Source organism: Ambystoma mexicanum, chromosome 7p, assembly GCF_040938575.1.
Source record: "Ambystoma mexicanum isolate Mex_15411 chromosome 7p, UKY_AmexF1_1, whole genome shotgun sequence".
In the NCBI taxonomy this organism is placed as follows: domain Eukaryota; kingdom Metazoa; phylum Chordata; class Amphibia; order Caudata; family Ambystomatidae; genus Ambystoma; species Ambystoma mexicanum.
Genome location: NC_090939.1, coordinates 363041846 through 363059708, shown reverse-complemented (window position 1 = coordinate 363059708; position 17863 = coordinate 363041846). Strand labels below are relative to the sequence as shown.

The following is a 17863-nucleotide window of genomic DNA, read 5'->3' as shown; positions in this document are numbered from 1 at the left end:
TTCCATTGCCCAGTCTGTCCCTACAACATGGTGCCTGGGCATCCTGTGCTCCAAAACATGGCACACAGACCTGCCGCTCTCCCCAACATGGCACCCAGACCTGCTGCCCTCCCCAACATTGCGTCCGGACCTGAAACCCTCCCCAAAATGCACTTGAACCTGCTGTTCATTCCAAGATGGCACCTGTAACATCAAATTACATGCATCTTTTTCCTGCTCAGGTTAGCTTCTCATCAGCTATTTCAATGCACCAAAGGAAAAGGAGGACATTGGTGCGCTTTAATGCATGAGTTTGTGCCTGGTGATCTACTCAAGGTCCTGCTATTTCCTTGTTCAACCCTGCCCTGGAATCCTCCTTTCATGTTACTCATGTTTCCCACCTTGTCATCCTCTGCACTCAGTCCCTGCCAATCCTTGAATCTTATGATGGGTCCCATTCTCTACTCAAAGTCATTTCTTCTTCTGGAGTTGCTCTGCTGAACTCTTGTTGACTTTTTCTTCTTGTTTCATCTGGACCAATTTACCACCTTGAACTCCTTCAGGGTTTTCCCACTGTGAATGATATCCATTCATTTGTCCCTATATCGGGAAGCTACCCCGTCTCTTCTTCTCCCAACAGCATGGATTCATCAAAGGGTTGACCACATTTCCTCAAGACCAAATGCCTGAGCTCCCAGTTAAGATCAGCGATTATCAAGCCTAAGCTTTGGCACTGTCTCCCTCTTTCTATTTATTCTATTTTTTGTTTTTCTTCATGTCGTTTTTAGCTTAAATCTCACTTTCTTTCTTTCTCATAATGGTCATTAATGTGTAACATGTGTGTCCTTTTTTGTACCGTATAACTTTTGTACAGCAATTAGGCGGTTGGAGTGTCACTCATTGACTAGAACCAGCAGTTACTGAACCACTTGACCGGGCTCGACCTTGAATCGCAGCCTCATCAGACGACACACTGGATCATCAGGATCACTGCATCAAACCATCCCTGACCTTCAACTCAAACAGCTGGATCATCACGCATCAACCCCACCCAGTGGTTGTAACCTGTTGCGAACTGGCTGAACTTCAAATGGATCCTGGTAAGTAATCCAACCAACAATGCCTAGAAAGTGCCTAGGAAGTGCTCTCATCTACCACATTCAATCAAACTTGCTGCCAAATTGCTGTTTGGGCCAACACAATTCACTTCACTGGAACCTAGCTCAACCAGCTTAGACGACAGTTCAAAGCTTAACTCCTGCTGTTGAATCACCAAAAACGGTACTTTTACCCATAACGGCCCCCCTAATCCATGTTGGTCTTAGAGACTGGTTAAGTCATGTGTGCACCTTGGTTCCTCAAAGACATATCATATTCATAGAACATTGTGATTGTTAAATTGCCTTTTTATCCATTTATTCATATCCACACTGATGCATTCTTTCTTTCTCTGCATCTTCTCGGTTTTCCACAGGGGGTGGGTTGTGTACAGTGCTTTTCTATTTGGGGATTCTTGCAGATGATGTGTTTATATATAGTCATCAAACGTTGATTTCACATCCCCTTTATTTCTGACTGTTATACTTTGCTGTTTGAGTTACTACTGAAAACATTTCACAACCCTCTATAGGGCATAGCCTAACGTCTGCCCATGTTACCACAAAAAGCAAACGAGGTATATCTCCTAACTTTGTCTGTTTTACCTTTATGATTGGGATCACTGTTGATTTTTCAGAAGTTTGAGGGCTGAATAAGCGGTTTCACTGCTACTTATCCTTGAACTCCTACAGAGTAGTAGCTGTTTTGTGGATTAGATTTGGGAAAGACGGTGCCTACAGCTTAGTCAGCCAAAATAAAAGTGTGCAGTTACCATTAGAAGTACTGCCAAGGCATTTTTGCTGTAATGGAGCTCAACACAAGTGTTATGCAGCACTTGATATCAAGCGCCTTGCACCAACTCTGTCAAGAGAGGAGACTCCCTAATGGCTATACGTTTAAGAAGGCCACACTGTTAAAAAGCTTCCAAGCTAAGTAGTGGGAAAGTACCAGCAGAGAACTGGTACTCCAAGCACAGCTGCCCGTGCATCTGGGAGGTGTACTGTCACAGCTGGTGACCTTATGCTTTTTTTGGGTTTAATATTGTCACCAAAAATAAATGCTTTAGGTATGAATATGTGGTGGATTTCATTATAGGATAGATATTGGACTGGAGGAGTCTGAGGCAGGAAATGCCCAGTGGGTAATGTAGATAAGATATGGTATGATGATGTATGTCATTAGAAAAATGTAATGAGTGAGAACATCATTTTAAATGGTTGTTATGGGTACAGTGTCATAATAAAACATGTTGTTAAAAGGACAATATGGTTGCAGAACAAGAAAAGATACCCCCAACAAATTGCCAGTTTTGGTTTCTGAGGCAAAAAATACTTAACCATCATAAATACCCATAGCTTGGCCACCAACATCCACTACACTTTGAACTGGTGCAACTAACCCATAGCTTGGCCACCAACATCCACTACACTGGTGCAACTGAAAAGTTGCACTGTATTTGCACTATGGCAAGGTTTGCCATAGTTCTAAAATCAATGGAATATATTAGAACACCATTACACCATGACACGTGCAGTTTAACACGATGAGCACCAGGGCACATATTGCCCTGGTGCAAACATGACACATGTTGATGCATTTTTGCAGCAGGGCAAAGCTTCGTTTGCACTAGGGCAAACTTTGCTCTGATCCAAACATGCAGTGAAAATGTATCTTTTTTGCACTAGGACACTTTCTGCCCTGGTGCTAATTCCATGCCAAACTGCACTTGTCATGGTGCAATGGCTTTCTAATATTTCCCAGTGGTTTTAGAAATAGGACAAACTTTGCCCTGGTGCTAAAACCATGCAGCTTTGTGCTTGCACCGCTGCAAAGTTTCTGTAATCTGGCCCCACATGTTCCAACACAATTGATATACACTTTAATGAGACTTCAACAAATGAAAAGACAATTTAAAGAAGAATAAGTATTATGGATGATTTATATACCATGTTAGGGCAATAAGAAAAAGAATAAAACCATGTGTGGTTTATTTGCATATCATGTGGGGGTCAACACACAACGGTACACCTTAATAACTTTAAACATTTTTTATTTCTATAAGCAGATATCATATTTCAGAAAGAAAAGCTCACACTGGTTCCAGCAATTGCATTATGGTATTGGCATTGGTACTGGTAGTTGAATAAAGTGCCTATGCTCACCCAAAAACCATCTTGGTGCTGTAGAAGTAGAAGTGCAGGTGTTATATACAATACACTGTTAAGGAAAAGGCAGAAAATTCCACTCATTCTGTAAGGAGAGTTTTCCACTGTTTTGTAAAGAGCATAGAGAAAGCGCAGCCCCAACACTCTGGGCCTCGTTACGACTTCGGCGGTGGCCATACTGCCATTGGCGGCATGGCTGCCGCTGAAATCGGGTCCGGGTTCCCAGAATGGGGAATTACCGGCCCATTCCGAGTTCGGAGGGCCCCATAATTCCTCCATCCAGGAACCCGGGCGCGGACCTTCCCCATTCACATCTGAGCCCCCATAGGGCTCAATGGGAATGGGAGGGGGTGCAAACAACGGGCCGATTATGAGCGGCCCGTTGTTTGCTCCCTCTTCCCCTCGCGGGACCCGGTAAGGACGACTGGTTTGACGAGGCGTTACTTGCCGAGTCCCGCGAGGGGAGCTTGTAATGAGCGGAACGTGTTTAACGGGTCTGCCTCCATTAGCGGAGCCCGTTCACCCGTTCCGCCTCAGTCGTAATGAGGCCCTGTGTCTTTTATTGGTGGGTACTCAATTTGATTATCACTTCAAGTTTATATGAGAGGGGGAACAATTTAAGATCTTCCAGAGTTTTACTTACAAGACACATGACTTTAAAGTTTACTTTTATTTATTTGTATTGGCTACCATTAGAGCGTGATCAGCCCAGATGATGTATGTTCATATTTTCCCGATTTAAACAACATGTTTGCTGCTGAATTCGGAGCTATTGGCAGATGTAAAAGCAGCTTTTCTAAGAATCCAAAATTAATGGTATTGTTAAAGTCCAGGTGAGTGCAAACAAAGGTGTTCAAAAAGTGTACTTTTTGCAAAGGAAGCAAACTCTTTAATCTTTTTATCTGGAAAAACAACGTACCATCGCCACCTATCAATTTAAGGTACATTTTGCATCAAATGATGTTCCCTGATTTCTGCATCTGACAATTGAATGGGTACGGGGCCTAATGAGTCCTGAAATCCAATTAGGCATTGTTTCTTGTTTTGATTTATCTTTATATAGTTCTCACCCAGCCATTTCTTTATAGACAAGAGCCAACTGTCTCATGTTAACGTCAATACTTTGAGAAAGCGTTGGAGAATTACACTTTGAAGAATTATGTCCATCAATGGGCCTATGCAGTGGGTGTATGTATACATTGAAAAGCAAGGGTGACAACACTGAACGTTGTGGTACACCACAATTACGTGTATCGGGCTATGATGGGAAAAGTGCCCAGTATCACTAGTTGTGTAAAATTAGTGAAGACAGATGGTAACCTTTTCAAGTCTATGGGGCTCATTACGACCCTGGTGTTAAGGGGTTAACGGCGCTGTAAAAGGTCTCAGCGCCGTTAAACCCTTAATGCCTCATTATGAGGTCCCTTTGCGGCTCCCGACCTTAACGGCTGGTCTGGACCAGCCGTTAAAGTAGGGACCCGCAAATGGGACTTTCGAGGTAATTATGGTACAGCAATATGCGGTAGCGTAAAAACCGCCTTCCCTGTGTCCCATTGAGCCCTATGGGGCAAAAATGGGAATGGGGAAGGGCCAATGGTAAATGGGGAATTACCGCCCCACCAACTTTGGAATGGGGTGGTAATTCCCCATTTACCATTGGAGGAATCGGTAAGTTACTGGCGTTAACCATGGCGCAATTAGTCGTAATGAGGGCCTATGCCTCAAATACTCTGGTATTCTAGCCTTAGAATGTGTATTTTATGCTGAACAGTGTTGAAAGCTGTTGATAGATCGAGAAAAATTATGGCCCGTCACTGCCACCATCAACCTCATCTAGTAGCTGATCCTATTTGGATGTCGATCCTAATTCTTTATTACGATCAAGTAAAAACAAACATACAGGCCGATTTATGGAATAAATGTGCACCGACAAGGGAAGCGCAAGCATGAAAATCGCAGCGCACGTGTGCCAAAGCCGCGCACATCTATTCATGGAATTCAGTGCACGTGTAAATCCTGGGATGTGCGCTAAAATGCACGCGGGTGCAAACGTCATTAAACGGCCTGCGCTACGCGCATTGGGCAAGCGCACATAGCGCAGTGCACACAACAAAAGTGGGCGGAACATGGGGAATGGGGAACAACGCGTGAAAATGTGGGCGTTACGGGTGAAGTACAGGAGGTAAATGCTCGCAACGCCCTCATGCGTGCCAACAACACATATTCATGGAATCAAACAGGGAAAGACTTGGTGAAACAACTGGTCTGAAGGCGGCACTATCAGGCAGCCTTGAATATGCGCTAACAATGACAAACATACAGAAGAAAAAGAATGCTTGTTTTAAATCGAAAAAGTAATGGAGTTGGGGTGACACTGACTTATTTGAGCGAGCAGTGGATGATACCTTGTTTTCACAAAGCGTAACAAGGTTAAGGGGCCCAGACATTTGCTTTAATACCTCTATTATGAGTCTCATTAGACATCCTCAAATTAGCTTTGTCACACTTTATTACGCGGTCACACTCAAATCATGGTGTGATTTTCCCCCAATGTATGTGGCACACAACATATCACTGTGATTTATTTTAGGTTCTTTTTGGTAAGGCCTCCAACCCATCTCGCACACAACCCCAACAAATACCCGGTGCCACAATGGACTAGGAAACAGGCTGGTGTGTATTAAGAATGCATTTATTAATTTATTTATTATCATCAGCCACAGAAAAACAAAATAACTTCCGTGAAATACCAACACAGAGATGACACTAAAATATGCATTTACAATTGTATCCTTCAAATCATCCGCCAATACAGAAAAGAACAATGACTGAATCTGAACAGGGAACGTGAGTCATTCCAGAATTACATCCTGGATTCTGTCCTGGCAAGGCTTTACTGTGGAGGTCAGATAGAAGTTCACGCAGAGTGGTAGGGTGTTTCATTTTAATAAGACTTCCACCTTTTTCACCTGGGCACTGAGAGCCTCAGGGGTGATTTCATGCCCTAAGAAGTTAATGCAGGTCTTACACCACTGTGCCTTCTGAAAGGACAGTTTTGCTCCGTCTTTCTGCAACTGGGTGAGAACATAGCGTATTTCAGCTGTATGTTCCTCCACAGTTGAGCTCTTGAATAAAACAAAGTCTACATAGGCTAGGTTTCCCCTTAGACCCAAGTCAGGCATGGCCTTATGCAGGAAGATGTTACATTTGTTGCCAGAGTTTATGTATCCAAAGCAGGTTCAGGTCCATGTGTATTGCTTCCCCCGAATGTAAATGCAAGCTTGTACTGGTCTTCCTTACTCACGGGTACTGTCCAGTAACCGCTGGTCAGGTCAATGATGTTATACACCTTTGACACTTGGATCTGCGCCAGTCCCTGATCAATGTTGGGAACAGGCCATCTTGACATGTGGACCTTTTTTATTTAACTCCCTAAGGTCTGCGCAAAGTCTACATTGGCCATTGGGTTTGAGTATCCCCAGTACCGGGTTTTTAAAGATACTGTGGACTGGACAAATTATCCCACAGGAGTCTACGTTTTTTTATAATCTCTGTGGCTCCATAGAAGCATCCGGTATTGCTTCACAAATATGGGAGCCATCTAAGGGTCCGTTGGTATGGAGGTTGAATGTATCTCTGTGTACCCACAGTCGTACAAGTCCATAGCAAATATCTCCTGAAAATCCCAAAACACCTGTTTCAGCTTCTGCTTTTGCTCCTCGGTCTCACAGGCATCTGCGAGGTTGATTAGTTCCTCAATCATCTGCTTAAAGACCTCGGGTTTGGTGATGTCAACAGCATCCACCAGTTCAGTGGAGAGATCTCTTGTTATGGTGTTGGCCTAGACATGAGGTTTCAAGGAAGGGAGGTAGTCACTGCTGACTTGAAATACCACCTCATCCTTCCTGATGTCACAGGTTACCTCTTCCCCACCATAAGGGTAGGAAGAGTACACCAAGAAATTCCCCTTTCCAGGTGAACATCTTTTCCGGAGGGATATCGTCATCAAAATGGTAACAGTCATTTGGCATTGGTCCCATGATCTCATTCCCTAAGTCATTAGAATAATGTTGGGCATCAACCGCCATTCCAATAAAGGTGTCTGCGCCCAAAGTGACACTTCTAGGGTCGCTGTTATCCACCAATATTAGAATGGTGTACTGTTCTAGGTCAACTAGTGGCGTCGGATGTAAATATAAACCTTGCTGTTGGAAGTGAAAATTCAAATTTCAATAAGCGTACTAGTTTTTGGGGTTCTGCCTTAGCTCAATTTGTTAGGGGAATTATGAATTGTTGTATCTGTCCTGGGATGGTGACCTCTTCCTCCGTTTAAACTTCAACTGCATACAGCAGCAATTGAGCTGACTGCAATTTTTTCCCAGTGTTGTCAGAGCCCATGGGGTTACCCCCCAGTCGGGACCTGTTTTTGTAATGAATTAGGTGCAATTAACTGCAAATCGATTGAGAATGTCACTGCCTAAGTAAAAGGTGGAGGGGACATCTCCCACAACACAAAAATGATGTTCTATGCTTCTGCCGTCAATGGACATTTTTAGCATACACCTGCTAGGTGAGGGATGTTTGGAATTTTGAGTTTTCAGGCCCTTTTCCCACTTATCAATCAACTTAAATGTGGGAATGGTCTGCGCTTTTGGGAGTTTCCTGAATAATGCTAAACTAATGAAGCTTCTTCCATTATTCAGGCATAGTCTGGCGAGAACAGGCCCCCGCTCATTTACCTGAATGGGAAAAATCAGCTGTTCACCCTTTTTCTGGATGTTGGTCAAGCTTTGACCTGGTTTTTCATCACCTTTAAATGGAGAAGGGTTCCCATCACCAGCTTGTTCTCCTACAGAGATAATAGCGATGTAGGGGACTTGATTGTTCCAAAAGTGAAATTCGATTTGGTCAGACCTTTGTTCAATCATGTGGCATGTGCCATTTAAACCACCAGAGGAGGTAATTCCCCAGTAGACAAGCTGCACCCTCTGGCGTGACGACTATCACTGTGTTTTTCACCCTATGTCACCCAATTTTGATCTCCAGATACGCAGTCCCTTCGTTCTGGAGTTGGCCATGAAGGGATCTGAGGGGAATTTGGTGACTCTCCCCCCTTCCTGAATTCATTTGGTCAAAGGCTTTTTTAGACAGGAAGGTGGCTAGGGATCCAGTCTCCACCAGCGCTGATAATGCACTTTGATCATGTACTTTGACAGAGGCATACAATCTCCCCTCCCTCTATTCAAGGGGACACAGAAAATGTGCATTTTGTGCCAGCTTGCTGGTTATTTTTTTTAATTTTGAACTCTGACACTGTGATCTTGGACAATTTTCTGTGTTGGAGTCTGGGAATCTGTAAAGAAACTGTTGCATCCAGATATCTGTGGGATTGGGATTTTGCCCTTGATTCTTCACTTACCCCCTTTTCCTGGAGACAGTTGACCTGTTTGGGGGGATGATCCCTCATTGCTTTCAGAGTCATCTGGATGACATTGTTGAGGTTCAGGAATTGGTGGATTTGGGTCAGTATCCATACTCACCCAGGGCCTCATTACGACCCAGGCGGTAAGTTACCGCCTGGGCCGTGACTTTACCACCATGGCGTAAACTACGTTTACGCCATGGTGGTAGGCGGACTTACCGCCCCATTCCAACCTTGGCGGGGGTTAAATCCCCATTTTCCCATTTTCCCTTCCCCATTCCCATTTTGCCCCATAGGGCATAATGGGAGTGGGGAAGGCGTTAATTACGCCACCGTAAATTACGGTGGCGTAATTAACTCCATGGTCCCTTAGCGCCATGGATTTTAACACCTGCTTAAAGCAGGTGTTAAATCCGCCATGGCGCTAAGGGACCTCGTACTCAGGCGGTAAGGGTCGGCGCTGTTTACGCCGCCGTAAAACCCTTACCGCCTGAGTTGTAATGAGGCCCCCAGTCTAAATTACTCTAATTGTTTCTATTCTCTCTGTGCTTGATCCAACAGTTCAGATTGGTTCTGCACAGAGGCTACACTAACCTGGTATCTTCCATGATCATCATATGGAAGTACATATATGCTGTGAGCTGAGCCATTTTAATTTGCTCATCTCTGGTGGTCTGTGTCATATCAATGTCTGTCAAGGACCGATGCAACAGGCTATTATCCTGTCACATATCAACATTTAAATATGTATCCTCCTGCATCATTCTAGATTGCCACATGTCATGCTCCTGTTCTACATATTCACCCTTTTTGGATAGAAGTTGCTTCCTGGCCATATTGATTTCTACGGTGCTCATTATGAAATGTGTTCTGCACCTAATATGCGCTCTATGCAAGGGCAAAATCTCAACCCTGTTCCTGCTTAGTTTATATTCACAATTACAACTCAATGATTCGTTTTACATACACACACCGCCCTGAAACCCAGGGGACATGTTCGAATGGTGCCTTCAAAATGTAACACAACTTTCTATCCACTAAATGCAATAACACCTTCAATGAATAGTCTGCTGCTTCTGCACTGTCATGAGTGAAAACTCTCTACCAGTCCTGGACGATCCCCCAGTTTTGTCGTGGTTTATTACGCGGTCACACTGAACTCAGGGAGTGCCTCTCTCCCAATGGATGTGGCGCATAACAAATCACTATGATTTATTTCAGATTCTTTTAGGGAATCCTCCAACCCATCTCGCACACAACCCCAACAAATACTTGGTGCCACAATGGACTAAGAACCAGGCCGGTGTATATTAAGAATATACTTATTACACAGCCACATTAGTGGCCGTGTAGTTATGGTTAAGTTGCTTTTTCCATAGGAAGAACAGTTTTTGGGCGGCTTATAACTTCACTCCCCCTGGACGAATCATCACCAAACTTTGCAAAAAAAGTATTTGGGCCACTCTGAGTGTTGGAGATGTTTGGTCCAGGGGGGCAAAAGTTATAGGGTAGGTCCCAAAACATCTTTTTCCCCATAGACTGAATGGGGGAAAAACTTTGTGCACGGCTACAGATCAAACCGCTGGACGGATTTTCAAGATATATGCGGCAGGTACAGGGGCTTGGTCCAGAAAGCGTGCTTTTGTAAATTTGGTGACCTTCCGTGCAGAACTTTTCTTTAAAATTATCAAAAAGTAGGTCTGAAAAAATGAGTGATATCTATGTCCGCTTCGCGGTCACACTTCCATGTTCGGTCCACGGACAAGATACCGATTGGCTAAGGGGCTGGCGTCATGACTGCGGCACGCGACGTCTCTGCCCATTGGCTGCTGCGAGACGTGTTCTGCGTTAGATTGTTTGGATGCGGCCGACATCTTGGATCCGCCGAAAGCAGAGCAACAACCAGCGTACATATGCTCTATTTATAAAACTCTTTTGCTGTGTCACAGACCGTTGGGAAAGTTTCAGACAGTAAGACATGGGTGATAAATGCATTAGTTCTGGGTGTCGGTCTTCATGATGTACTTTCCATGGAGAGCTTGTACGCACAGAAAATGAGGGGTGTAATAACGATAGCACTTCAGTCCATGCAGTGGACAGAAAACTTCTAACTGTTGAAAGCACACGCGTAGTGGTAGCCAACATTGAAATTGACAACATGCCGTGATTGCACTACTTATCCCGATGGCTATTATTATATTCATTAGTACGCCACCATAGGTGTCACATGCTACAGTGGTTGTGGCCAGGGCTTAGAGTCTTGGATGCATGGCTGTTGGCCGAAGGCCTTACTTCCAAAACTCTAGGCCCTGGCCACCAACACTTCAGCATGTCACACCCATGGATACCCCCTTAATAATGCATATCGATTGCCTGGTTGTGGGGAGTGTGTGTACTCTTGGGTGCAAGGCTGAAGGCCATGCCCCCAACAACAAAGCTAGAACCTCTTCACTTACAAGCCCACATGGGTTTCATGTAGTGCAGTGGTTGCGGACAAGGGGCCTCATTACGACCCAGTCGGTAAGTTACCGCCTGGGTCGTACCCTTACCACCATGGTGTAAACTATGTTTACACCATGGTGGATGGCGGATTTACCGCCCCATTCCAAGGTGAGTGGGGCGGTAAATCCCCATTTCCCATTGTACCCTTCCCCATTCCCATTTTTGCCCCATAGGGCATAATGGGAGTGGGGAAGGCGCTAATTACGCCACCGTAAATTACGGTGGCGTAATTAGCACCATGGTCCCTTAGCGCCATGGATTTTAACGCCTGCAAAAAGCAGGCGTTAATATCACCATGGCGCTAAGGGACCTTATAATCAGGCGTTAAGGGTCGGCACAGTTTACGGCGCCGTTAACCCCTTAACGCCTGATTCGTAATGAGGCCCAAGATGTGTACTTTTGGGTGCATGGTTGCAGGCTGTATGCCATACACCCAAGCATGCACCCAACAGGAAACTTGTAAGCACTGGAGTTATAAGACACTTCACAACCATATATTGAAATGTATGGCCATACACCTAACATTGTATGCCCTCTGCACAAACAGTGCAGCATTTCAGAGCTACAGAGACACCCCTAGTATTGAACATCAGTCAGGTGGCTGTGGGGAGAGTCTGCAGTCATGAGTGCATGGCCGTAGGCCATGCACCCAACAGCACAGTTATATGTAGTGTACTTACAAGGCACAATGGGTACGATATGGTGTGATAGTGCATAACTCTGGCGGCTGTGGGGAAGGGGCTGCAATCATGGGTGCATGGCCGAAGGCCATGCCCATAAAAGTAAATTTGTTGGTAGTGTACTTATATGCCACAATAGATGTCATATGGTGTGATAGTAGTGGACAGGATGCAGAGTATTTGAACAAAGTAATAAGCACTGCAGTTGTAAGTTACTATGCATTTTAAATACTGTATACCCATACATTCATAATGCTATGGCATCAAACTCACCTCTGTAGCCTGTGGCTACAAACTACTGCACCATATCAGAGCTATTCGTATGCTTGGGAGCATGGCCAAAGGCCATGCTCCCAAAAGCAAGTTTGTACATAGTAAAATGGCACAATGGTTCTGATATGCTGTGGTGTTTCTAGCCAGGACCCAGACTCTTGACTGCATGCCCAAAGGCCATGCACCCAAGACTGAAGTCATAAGCAGTGGAGTTACAAGTGAATATGGGTGTGGTGTAATGCGCTAGTTGTGTGGATGCCCTAGTGTCTTGCCTGCATGGCTGCAGATGATGATCTGAAAAGTATATTTATAAGTAGATAATTTACAAAGACCATGGTTTTGGTATGCAGCGATGGTTGTGGCTAGGAACTATAGTCCTTGTACCTTGGTCGTAAGGCGTAGATGGTAGGTTACACACCGAAGATGCAAGGGCCAGCCTACAGGCACTGCAGCATATTAGTACCATAGATTAGACATGTAGATTTGCATGTGTAGAAAATGACTGCCAATATACTTACTCCTTATTTTGTTCAGAATCCACATACAATTTTTAAATGTTTATCGTACTTGGCGGAAGTATCCCTTTTTCCATTTTGTGATAAAAGAAACAGGTATATTAGTCTTTGCATTTTTTGAAAATTTACTACATTGCTTAATAGACATTTTATCTTTTTTTACCCTCATATTTAGTTTACAAACCAGTGTACTGCGCATTGCTCTCAGTTTCTGTGTTTGCTTTTCTAATCCTTGGGTCTGGGGAGAAAACCTTCATTTACTATGGTACTAACTACTTCCTTGTTTTCTTTGAGTTTTTCCATCATCTTTCTGATTAATGTTATTTTTGTTGCCTTCCTGCCAATTTTTACCAATGGTTAGATACCTGTAGGCGTATTCTAACTGTGCATTTGTTCCTACAGCTTTGTGATATTCATTCATTTGTGTTGTTGTTATATCCTGTTTCCTTCATCTTTCGCATTAATGTTATGTTTGTTGCCTTCCTGCCGATTTTTAACAGCAGTTAGATACTTGTAGGTGTATTCTACCTGTGCATTTGTTTCCCAACGATCTGTGATATTAATTTATTTGTGTCATTCTTACATCCTCTTGGGTAGTTAGATACCTGTTGGTGTATTCTAACTGTTTGTAGTCTCTCACATATTTTCTTTTTAAAATCCTGAAATACACATGATTTCGTTAATTTTGGCTTTAAGAACATTAAATATGCATTTGTAAGATTAGCTGGCAATCTCTGCTTTAGAGTAATGGTGCTATCATAACATTTGAACCATCCACAATTTTTTTTAATGTATGCCGTGTAGTGACTTGCATTGGTTGTAACTCCTGCATGGTAGATTATACCTACTGTTGTAAAGGTTTTCATTCCAAGTGACACTTGACCGTGTGTGAATCCAGTCAGTTTGCAGTTGTTTTTTGGTGCCATCTGATTTATAACGTAGAAGCATAAGTATTATGTAGGCACTATGTGATTGTATCAATAAGGTGGAGCGATTGTCTGAATTGCACATAGTACATCATCTGCCATGGTTTGCATTTTGTACAAGTTGCTGAAATGGAAAGTGCTCACAATTTGGTATGGAAACATACACAAATCGCTCATTTGGGATTTCTTCCTGTATCACTTTGTTACAGAGAGTGCATGTATTTTTCCACATGTACGAAATCTGGAAGATTTAATTTACAGGTATGCTTTTGTTTTCCAATACTAATAGTATGTACATTAGACATTCTTGTGGATCTTCTTGTGAGTTCATAGTGAATCTCACCACTCCAGCACAGTCGTCCAATTGTTGCCTTACTCCATGAACACTGTATGTGTTGTCAGGATTGCTTGTTGCATTTCTATGCAGCACCAACATTTGCAAACAGAATTGGACTGTACTGTGCAGGTAAATATTGTGGCAATTGAAATAGAATATTCATTACTACATTTGCATAGCAACTTACCCCACTTTCATTTGAAAATTTGAATGGTCCAGCAAGTTCTGTATCTGAGTGCATTTTTCGGAATTTCTGTTGCTTCTTTGCCGACGTCCCTGGTTTACATTCCCTAATAGGTTCTTCTATGTTTGCGGTAATTGATGAAACTTTAGCTTCTTTTCTTTTCTTTCCGGAATTTGCTGTTGGATTCTGTTGCATTTCTGTTTCATTTAGTTTTCTTTTACCATGTTTTACTTTATCTGGAGCAGGGTATTGTTTCAGATGAGGGGTGTACAGTGAACACAATCTATTGTATTCTAGAATGCAAGGAATATCAGCTTTGACTTTACTTGCATCAAAGTTCATTTGCAATAGACCGTCAAGTGTACGTAAGCGTGATAATGCTACATAGCTCATGCCTTCCTTAAAGACAGTGTTTCCTATATCTATCAATGCTTTGTCTAGGGTAAGACCATTTGGATTTATAAATGGTAACTGCAAATGCAAGAGTTAGAGAAAATTGCTCTCTACGTACATACATGTCTTTGAAGAGAAGGAATCAAGCAATTGAGCGCCCTATCCTTTTCACTTCTGACACTTTATCAAAGCAAATATTGAAAAACTGAATGTTGCTATCACGTGGGTATGATTGAAAGCCAACAACTGTGACCAGTGCTCCATTAACTAGCCCTTGCTCTACGTCAAGGTTATGTTTAAGCATTACTCTACAATTTAAAGATAATTTCAATATTTTTTCCAACACAGTTGTGTTGGAGATTGAATGTTCTAAACTATTTAGTCTTGTTGTGGTTTGCTCACACATGGGTACTATGGTGGTCAGTCAAAAGGCAGAAAAAAAAATATCGAATGACAAAAATATAGAAAAAAAAGCTAAAAAAAAAACAAATCAAATTTTTTATTTATTTATTTATATGTATTTTTGGGGTCAGGTAAGTAAAAAACCCCCATTAAAAAAAAAAAACGTATTGAAAAAAAAAATGATTTTTTGGTTCAACCTTTTTTTTCGATATTTTTTTCGGTCTTTTCACTATAAACCAGGTACTATCATACTATGTACGTCTAGTTTGTCTGTGGCGCTAATTTCCAGTATTGGTTGCATTTCTTTATTAACATTCTTTCATTGAATTTGAAACAGCTTGCAAGAGTTGGCATTAAGGCCATGCAATTGACATTTTTGTGCACTATTTGTTCCATAACATCAGTTGCACATGCATTGTCACCATAAAGTGCATGTATGTGCCGGTTTTTCAATACAACTTGTGCTTCCAGCGATAATACACCAACTCTAATACTTTTAAAGATGTTGGCATAAGTGAGACCTGCAGATTGCCGCATGTTCTCAGTTAATTCTCTATATTGGAAATCTTGCCAAAGGTTAACATTACCTATGCTACCAACAGTTTTCCAGCAGAGTTTGTGGCCTAAGGTTTTAAAAATCGGTTCACCTTTCACTGGTGTCAATTGTAGAAGATCTCCGAAAATGATAATGAGTTTCCCTTCAAAGAGTTCTTCGTTGTTACTTTTAAGTTCTTCTTGCAATCTGAGATGAATCAAAGCCAACATTAGGTTGGAGACCATGCCCACTTCATCTATTAGTAGCATTTTCATTTGTTTCAATACTCTGCGTAATTCCATTGCAGCTTCTGCAGAAAGTTTGTAGTAGTCTAATGTATTTTGATGCTCTACTGGAAGCAGTAGTAATCGGTGTAAAGTGACACCGCCTATGTTGTAGGCAGCTAAACCTGTGGGGGCCGTTACAGCAGCTGACAGTTTGTTGTTTGTCAATTGTTGAAGGAACTTGCTGATGATTTTGATTAAGAATATTTTCCCTGATCCAGCTTCACCACTGACGTACAGCAGTATAGGTTTGTAATTTTGGCACATACATTCTTTATTTTCATGTTGTACACCATGTACAATTTGTTTTGTTACGTCTTCAAAAATGGTGCGGTGATCGTTGTTAAGTTTTGCTTGTTGTACAGTTAAGTCTTCTGTATCTTCTTGATACTGATACATGGTGTTTTCTGCTTCTGCCATAGCTACTTCAGCCTCATTTGCTATTAGTGGTTGTCCTAGTGGTTCTTGACTTCCTGTTACAGAAGGTTGACTACTGTCGGAAGAGTCCTTATCTAGTTGGGGCTGAAGTTCTTCTTCCTGTTGCTGCTTATTATGTAACATTGTTTTGTACTGCGTAAAGTTCACATCGGTGATAGCGCTTTCATTTGCTTTGAAAGCATCTTCATAGCAGTCATAGTTATCTAGTATGTCTTCCTCTTTCCTCCATGGAAAAGTTGTAACAGAGACATGTTGAATAGATCTTTCTGTTGAGGAGTTTATAATGACAATTTTACATGATTAATTAAGCTTCGTTTGGTAAGTTTCACTAAGCTCCCTTCACAATCGGTCACTCTATATCTACGTTTGGTTTCATCAGGTTTTACATTATTTTTGTATGCAAAGTTTTGAGCTATATGGTATAGACACATGCTTTCCAGAGTGCAACTCCTGTTCAGATAGTATGTGTCCAGTTAATTGTTTTTTTAGAATGTCTTGGCTCTTGGGATCATTTCTGGCAATTGTGTCTATGTCCTCATATGATTTTAGCACTCTTTTTCTAGATTTTGCAGGACCAAGACTGAGCCATACTATGTTGTCTGATTTTCCATACAAAGCAGTACCGGTTAAACGATCTGCTGCTTCATAGGCACCACATTCTCTATGAAGAGCATTTTTATGCCTAGGCTGTACAATTTCTGTGATAATGTTTTGGGCCTCATTACAACTCAGGCGTTAAGGGTTAACGCCGTCGTTAACCCTTAACGCCTGATTCCGATTTTAACGGCTGCTTTTAGCAGCCGTTAAAATCCATGGCGCTAAACCGCCTTGGTGCTAATTACGCCACCGTAATTTACGGTGGCGTAATTAGCGCCTTCCCCATTCCCATTATGCCCTATGGGGCAAAAACGGGAATCGGGAAGGGGAAAATTGGGAAATGGCGATTTACCGCCCCACTCACCTTGGAATGGGGCGGTAAATCCGCCATCCACCATGGTGTAAACATAGTTTACACCATGGTGGTAACGTAGTTTACACCCTGGTGGTAAAGTTGGCGTACTTACCGCCTGGGTCGTAATGACCCCCTTTGTCTGATGCTAGGTCATCCCAGAGGTCTTGAAGCTCTGTTTTTTCTGCTTTTGTTAAGTAGGCTGTAACATATCATGCAACAGCAGTTGAATTGTCTGCAATGTACTGCACATCTATGTTTGTATTCCATAAGTGGGCAATTATTGCATTTTAATCATTGATATATTTTGATTCTTCCCTTCTTTTTATGTAATACGTGTTCTTAGGTGATTTACCTTTAACACTATGTCGAACTGAAGACATGAAGTTGTTTACTTCACCTGTTTCTGTAACTGGTCTAGAGAAACCAAAGCAGCATTTGGTGTAGTATTTACCATTGTTTTGTTATTTGCGGCGACAATATTTGCCACATTTGTGTCTTTGAAATTGTAAAATCTGCCCATGCAGCTTACTATGTGTCTGTTGAGAGGGGATTTCAGAAGTGATATTTTTGGATAAACTGCAAAACAGTGCTGTCACTGTTGTGACCAAATTCCGGTGCACTTTTGGTCCATAACAGCATGTGAATATGTGGTGCTCCTCTTGCTTGATATTCTTTTCTCCAAAAGAAGTGTTACACTTCTCCAAAGGGAGGAACAGTTTTATTGCAAATAAAGTGTAGCATGGCAATGAAACGATGATGGAAATATCTTGACACATTA

At 42.4% G+C, this 17863-nt stretch overlaps 1 protein-coding gene across 1 annotated transcript in view; it reads right to left on the bottom strand.

Annotated features, from left to right (window-relative positions):
• Positions 1-17863, bottom strand: part of TMPRSS15 (transmembrane serine protease 15) — a 1663368-nt gene that overhangs the window by 1334342 nt on the left and 311163 nt on the right. The window contains 2 exon segments of the mRNA XM_069636234.1: positions 6887-7083; positions 7982-8091. Coding sequence (XP_069492335.1) covers positions 6887-7083; positions 7982-8091 — 307 coding nt within the window.